Source organism: Danio rerio, chromosome 16 (genome assembly GCF_049306965.1).
Source record: "Danio rerio strain Tuebingen ecotype United States chromosome 16, GRCz12tu, whole genome shotgun sequence".
In the NCBI taxonomy this organism is placed as follows: domain Eukaryota; kingdom Metazoa; phylum Chordata; class Actinopteri; order Cypriniformes; family Danionidae; genus Danio; species Danio rerio.
The window spans coordinates 25,277,896-25,284,610 of NC_133191.1; the positions used below are offsets into that span (position 1 = coordinate 25,277,896).

The 6,715-nt window shown below is 34.7% G+C and overlaps 1 protein-coding gene across 2 annotated transcripts; it reads left to right on the top strand.

The window, feature by feature from the left end:
- apoc2 (apolipoprotein C-II) lies at positions 1-6,406 on the top strand. Of its 2 annotated transcripts, NM_001326448.1 has the most exons (4): positions 1-45; positions 365-425; positions 3,545-3,701; positions 5,872-6,406. In NM_001326448.1, exons 2-4 carry the CDS (start codon positions 377-379, stop codon positions 5,966-5,968), a joined length of 303 nt encoding a protein of 100 aa, NP_001313377.1. In that variant the 5' UTR covers positions 1-45; positions 365-376; the 3' UTR covers positions 5,969-6,406. The 2 variants fall into 2 exon arrangements, 1 of the variants encoding a protein (NP_001313377.1); NR_136943.1 differs by lacking the exon at positions 365-425.
- Positions 6,407-6,715: the final 309 nt, after the last annotated feature.

Consider the following 6,715-nt stretch of genomic DNA (forward strand, 5'->3'; position numbering starts at 1 on the left):
TTTTGCCGCTAATTCGTCTGACACACTTTCCACAGAGGAGAAACTGTGAGTACAGCCATATTTTCCCACTCAATTTTCCCATTAAATGGCATGACAAAATATTTTCATATAATAGGACACATTAATTATTGACTGTTTGGCATTCCTGGATTTTTTTAAAATGCATGATACAGGAACGTACAAATATATCACAAAGATACAAAGAAATAGGCTATGCATTTGCAGAGAACAACATGGCTTATTTACTTTTTTGTTTTAATAATTCTAATAACTTATTTACAAAAATGAGCATCATAGTCAGTAAAGTTCTGCCATATTTTATTTGCATCATTATATGACCAGAGCTTTATTAAATCCTTCACAGCTTCCTGCCATTATGAACAAGATACTGGCTATCACGGTTTTTGTTGCTTTCCTTGCACTGGGTATGTACACACACACATAAACATGAACAAACTAACTTTATAATTAAATTATTACTTATTTAATTATTAAATGTAATATTTTGCCTTGTTTCAAAGGTCATACACTAAGAAGCAATAATGAAACTGAATGTAGCTCCTCATGAAGTGTGAAATTATGTATTTTGCTCTTTTTCGTTGCAAGGAATTCTGCTTTAGCTCATTTAGCTAGATGTTAGCTGGTTAACCAGCCACAGTTTCATTCATTCATTCATTCATTCATTCATTCATTCATTCATTCATTCATTGGTGTTTGACCAACCTGTTTATTGAAAGCAGTTACAACATCCATTTTAAAGAAATTAAAATGTAAAATAAACTAAACTAAAATAATATCCTAATTTTCTCACCATGTACTATACTTGGTTCAGACCTGTTTCTTTCTACCATTGGACACAAAATAATATATTTTGAAGAATCTTGGAAACCAGAAATCACTGACTTGCATATAAACCAGTGCTTAATAGTTTCAGCATTCTTCAATCTATATATATATATATACTTATATATATTAGTGTGGTTAACACTGTGGTTAACACTGCTAACAACGTGAGTTTGAATGGCATTTTACATGACATTTATTGCCATACTAAAATCAGCAGCAGACAGTTCACCTCAGATCTTGAAATAAAATAAACAATTGTTAAACCGAGTATAATTTAACTTTAGATCTGTGACTCAAAAACTACACATAAGCTAGCCTATAAGCAATTTAGCATCTACATTTATTGTTAAAGAGAGTTGTATTCATTAGATTATAAACCTTACCATTTTGTGCGTGAGTGCATATTCTGTGCTTCTGAATGGCTGTATTAAAATTTCTGTCATGTTTCGTCTGGTGCAAACAGCCAAATTGCTTATCACTGCAAACCTTGCCACGTAGATTGTTGTTAGGACACAACGTAACCTGCTCACCTAATGTTTACGCTCGTACTGTTCGCATTATTAGATAACCTCATGTTACCAACCAACACTAAATCTGTGTCTCATTTTGGAGTCTGCTACTGTCTACTAGAGGTAACATATTGGTCACAGATGCATGCTTTGAGAGCCTTACTGACGGAATGAATGAAATATGCTGTTTTCCACCGAGGCAACACAGGGTGCTGAAATATAATTGGCTAAACTGGCATTTGGCGAGTTAAAAGAACCAAAACAAATACAGCGTTCCAGCAAGTAATGGACATTTTCAAAGCAGAATATCTGACTTTTGCATAGTTTTCAGATAAACAAGTGTGTTTATTTAGCATGTTTCTTAAATATCTGCAAACATATTATGGTATTGTTATGCTTTAGGACAGGGGTGTCCAAACTCAGTTCTGGAGGGCCGGTGTCCAGCAAATTTTAGTTCAAACCCCAATTAAACAAACCTGATACAGCTAATAAAGCTCTTTCTAGGTATACTAGAAACTTTCAGGCAGGTGTTTTGAAGGAAGTTGGAGCTAAATTATGCAGGACACTGGCCCTCCAGGACTGAGTTTGGACACCGCTGTTTTGGGAGAATCAAAAACTTACATATGGCACCTTTAAGACCAACATACAATTCAGAGAGTCTGCATACAGTGAGTGTAATGCAACCATTATAATTCTGTACCATGTGTACAGCAACAACAACATATGACAGAAGAACCCAAAAGTACAGAAGTTTATGTTGACAAGTGTATATGCAAGGGTAGGGTCTGACCCACCATTCTCAAGATACAAGGCAAATTTTAAAAGTGACCCCACTATCTACAATTTCACCTACCAAAATTTCGTCTAGATTAAAATATTATATCAACCATAAGTGTAAAAAACGCTTTTGTATTTGAATACATTAATCTGAAATCCTTTCTTGACATGCAAATTTGCACTGGCACAATGTTGCTTTAACTACAGACTCAAGCACAAGTTTCTATCAGAGAGTGACATTCACCCGTCTCCTGCTTTTGTTCCGATCACTTCAGAAAATGAGATTTTATACAGCAAATTGCAACATAACATGACATAAACTAAGATGATATGGATTCTAAAAACATCTAAACAACTCTGATGAACATCTCGAATTATTCATGAATTTATATCTAAAAAAAAAAAACAAAGCAAACAAAAGGAAAATTAAAATTTTTTGTGACTCGTTATAATCAACTTTTATGATTATTATTACCTTTAATGCTGTCTGAAATCACAGCGTGAGCCCCCTGGTGGCCATGAGGTCTTATGCAATCACTTACAGTATTACACTTGTTGGGTAGAGCCAGTACGGTGTCAGGGGATTGGATGAAAAATAACCTATCTAGTGTGTGCTTGTTGAGTGCCTCTATTTGTACCTAGCTATGTACAAATAGAGTATACTTTGAAGTGCTGTGTTCAACTGTGCATTTTTTTTTTTACTTTGGGCTTTGAGTACTTTTTGTTTATAGTGATAAATATATATATATATATATATATATATATATATATATATATATATATATATATATATATATATATATATTTTTTTTTTTTTTTTAAATATTGCTTTGATTACAGTTATGGGTCACACTTTATTTTGATGGTCTGTTTGTTAAATTTAAGTTACATTGCATCTACATGCCAACTATTTCTCATTAGATTATAAGTAGACTGTTAGGTTGGGGTTAGTGTAGGTTGACATGTACTTGCAAAATTTCTTATAGTCAGTTAAATGTCTGTTGAAGGAGCAGTATCAGCAGATATTACCCAGACAGTCTAATAATACTCAAATGGACCATCAAAATAAAGTGTTACCTAATTAAGTCTGCACTATTTGCTAATTGGGCAATACAGTGAAGTGACTATGGCTGGATCCGAAATCACATCTACTTTCCTACTATTTCAACAGTAGGTAAAAGACAATATGTGACAAAAGAAAAAAAGTAGTTTGAACTCAAAAAGGAAGCAAAAAGAACCTCCATCTCTACACATCAGCTGCAGTACATCCATTTATATATACTTTTAGTGGTCGCATAGTTTAAGCTTATTAAAAATAGTCCCTACTTAAGAGAGTATGCGATTTGTAATGCAGCACATGTGATTTAGAATGAAGAAGGACTCATCTCTGATACATTTTTTCGGGTGTGCAGGAGCGGAGAGCTTTCGTGTTCCCAGGCAGGCTGAGGATGAGAAGGGAACCATCGCTGTTGTGGTCGACACCCTGAAATCCTACTATGACCAGAGTGTGGACACTGCCAGTGGATATGTAGAGACCATCAAGGGCTACAAGCTGGAAGAGAAAGCCAAGTAAGTCTAATTGTATATGTTGGTGGTAAAACAAAATTGTCACTTGTTTTTTTTTCAAATAAAAAAATAATTAGAAAATGCATATGTAATAGGATAAAATATGTACAAAAAATATAACATTTACAAAAAGCAGAACAAAGCAACAAAGCAGACAAAGCAACAAAGCAGATAAAAGCAGCATTAAATGGCTGACACAAGAACTGGATTATCTGAAACACCAAGAAAGATATCAGTAATTCAGCCACAAAGCAGTCAACATTAGCTGGCAGCTAGCTCTCTGCAACTCTTACATGGTTGCCCACTGAAGCTAAGCAGAGCTGTGCCTGGTCAGACCTGGATGGTAGACCACATAATGCCTGAATTGGTGTTAGTGAGGCCCGAAGGGGGTGCTTAACCTGCAGTCTGTGTGGGTCCTAACACCCCAGTAAATTGATGGGGACTCTATGCTGCTCAGTGAGTGCTAACTTTTGAATGAGACTTTAAACCGAGGTACTGACTCTCTGTGGTCATTAAAAATCCCAGGATGTCCTTCAAACAAAAAAGCAGGGGTTTAACTCTGGCATGTCCTGGATTCTGTCCATCATGGTCTTCTAACCATCCCCATATTATAATTGGCTTCGTCACTCTGTCTTCTCACCACCAATCAGCAGGTGGAATGCGCTTGGTAAAGGATGAGGAGATTTCTGCCATTGTGTAAAGAGCTTTGAGTGTCAAGAAAAGAGCTAAAAGGAATTATCATTATTATTAACAATAGAGAGGGAAAATATCAAAACACTTGACAAAAAATAACAAAAATAAAAGCAGGCAATGACTGAAACTGCTGGGTAGTTTCAATATGGATGAATCTAAATCAACCATTGTTGTTTTGTTTTAACCTAATGGCAGGGTTTGTCTAAATTTGAATTTGAAATCAACTCTTAAAAAGAAACTTACTATACAGGTCTTATTTTACTGTCACCAGGTGGAAATATTCAGCTTATTCTAAAAATTGTATTTATATGTAATCTCAAAAATAAAATAAAAAGAAAAAAATGAAAAATGTGAGTGTCAAATATTTCTTTCAGCAACACTTCTGGGTAGGGGTTGCACCAGATGGAGTGTAAAGTCTTCAATAGGGGCTTAGTAACTACTAGCTAGTTTGTAAATAAATTTGTTCTTACTCCAGTTGCAACACATGTTTTTAACACAAATCGTAGTTAGTAGGTCATAAGCCAAGTCATGTGTAGTCGCATTGGATGATATAATATATATATATATATATATAAAAACATTTACATTGTTAAACTGCTTTAAAATAATGCATCTACATATAACTGTTCTATGAAAATGAAATACAGATTACATTTTTATACTACATTAAATTACAGTCAGACACTAATAACAGACGACGCACACACCCACATCGCAAACCGTGAATACACAAAGTTATCAAGCATACTTGATTTTTTCTTAAATATCCTACATATGAAAGAGAAAAGAGCACGGAGAAAAACTCAGCCATAAAGAAATTCTCATTCTTCAATATAATCGCGAGCTCCTCAATGTAAACTAAACTCCGTTAAAATACGTATAAATACCGTTATACATGGGGGAGGCTGCCATTAATGTTTAGTTGGAACCAGTGGTGTAGTATGCACATCTACTCTTCATGCCTACTTTTTTCCATGAGCTGTTTGGATATTACGACTTCTGATGATAAATGATTATGTATACCCTCTGTATACTCACTTGTTCTGCTGATTAAACTTCCTTAATTTTACGTTTTTGTGTACCCTTTAAATGTATACCAAATATTTTTTTAACTCGCATCTTAATTTTTTGCAATTTGTGCATTTGCAAAATTTTACTTGACTATTGTCATTATTTACTCAACCTTTACTTGTTTCAAACCGGTTTGTCTGTTTCTCTTCTGTTGAACGCAAAAGAAGATATTTCAAAGAAAGTTGGAATCCTGTAACCACTGACTTCCATACTATTAGTTTTTTTTTTTTCTGTGGAAGTCAATAGTTACAGGTAACTGATGTTAAATAAATATATATTGCTAATGAATCAAAAAAAATAAAAATAAAAAATTGACTTTCGTTGTTTCCCATTACAACACATGGCCAGTAATGACATTTTGATGTTCTTAAACATGACTCCTCTGACTTTATGCCTTTCCTCCCTCAAGAACAATCTATAGCGATACAGTCCGTGCTGTGGGCACCTACGCCGGCATCTTTCAAGACCAGCTGTACCACATTTTGTACTCTCAAGATAGCCATTAAGTCATATAAAACAACACCTGAACACAACTCCATCTCTTTCCGGTCCCAAGTCTACCCCCACACTGGATGCACAAATATACACATCCCGCAAGAAGACAGCGCGGTCTGGGATAAACACATGAGTGGCGAACTCTTGTCTTCAACTGGCCTGTTACCTTTGCCTATTCTGCAAAAGCACCTTGACACACATCAGTAAATAAGTATGTAAAAATTCTAGGTTAAGCCATGTCTAATGCTCAAACACAAGCTGTTATTGGATGAAGATCAGATGCCCGTGCTGCTGGCTGATAACCTGCACCCAGGTTAAAGCAGAATCCTTGACTGTTTCATTGAAGTTTGCTTTATAGATTAAATAAATCCTTGTATTATATCAGCTTTAAGTGGTTCTGTGTCCATGAGCTTTACGGCACTGCAATAAAACTCCACATTTGTAGAAAACTTTCTTTGTTTGTATGCATTTACAGATAATATAATCACTCCAAATACCAATCATTTGGAAGTTGATTGCTAGACAATGTGTTTAAATGCTGTCTTGATTAATTACTTGTCACTGAATTAATTTCCATGTCATATGCAAATAATTGCCTTTTCAGAGCAATTTAGCTGGCTATTAACAACTGTTTACATTAGGGTTTATGATTGAAAACAATTCTCTGAGGACAAGACTAATAAGTTAAATTTGATTTGCAATGACCAAATGTAATTAGGCAATTTCAATACAACGAGCTTCTTGAATGAAATGACCAT

What these genes read in the sequence shown, in the direction of transcription:
- apoc2 (NM_001326448.1), top strand. Translation starts at nt 377, where the DNA reads ATGAACAAGATACTGGCTATCACGGTTTTTGTTGCTTTCCTTGCACTG. An exon ending in TGTTGCTTTCCTTGCACTGG is followed by an intron (nt 426 to 3,544) that starts GTATGTACACAC and finishes TCGGGTGTGCAG; the next exon opens with GAGCGGAGAGCTTTCGTGTT. An exon ending in AAGCTGGAAGAGAAAGCCAA is followed by an intron (nt 3,702 to 5,871) that starts GTAAGTCTAATT and finishes TCCTCCCTCAAG; the next exon opens with AACAATCTATAGCGATACAG.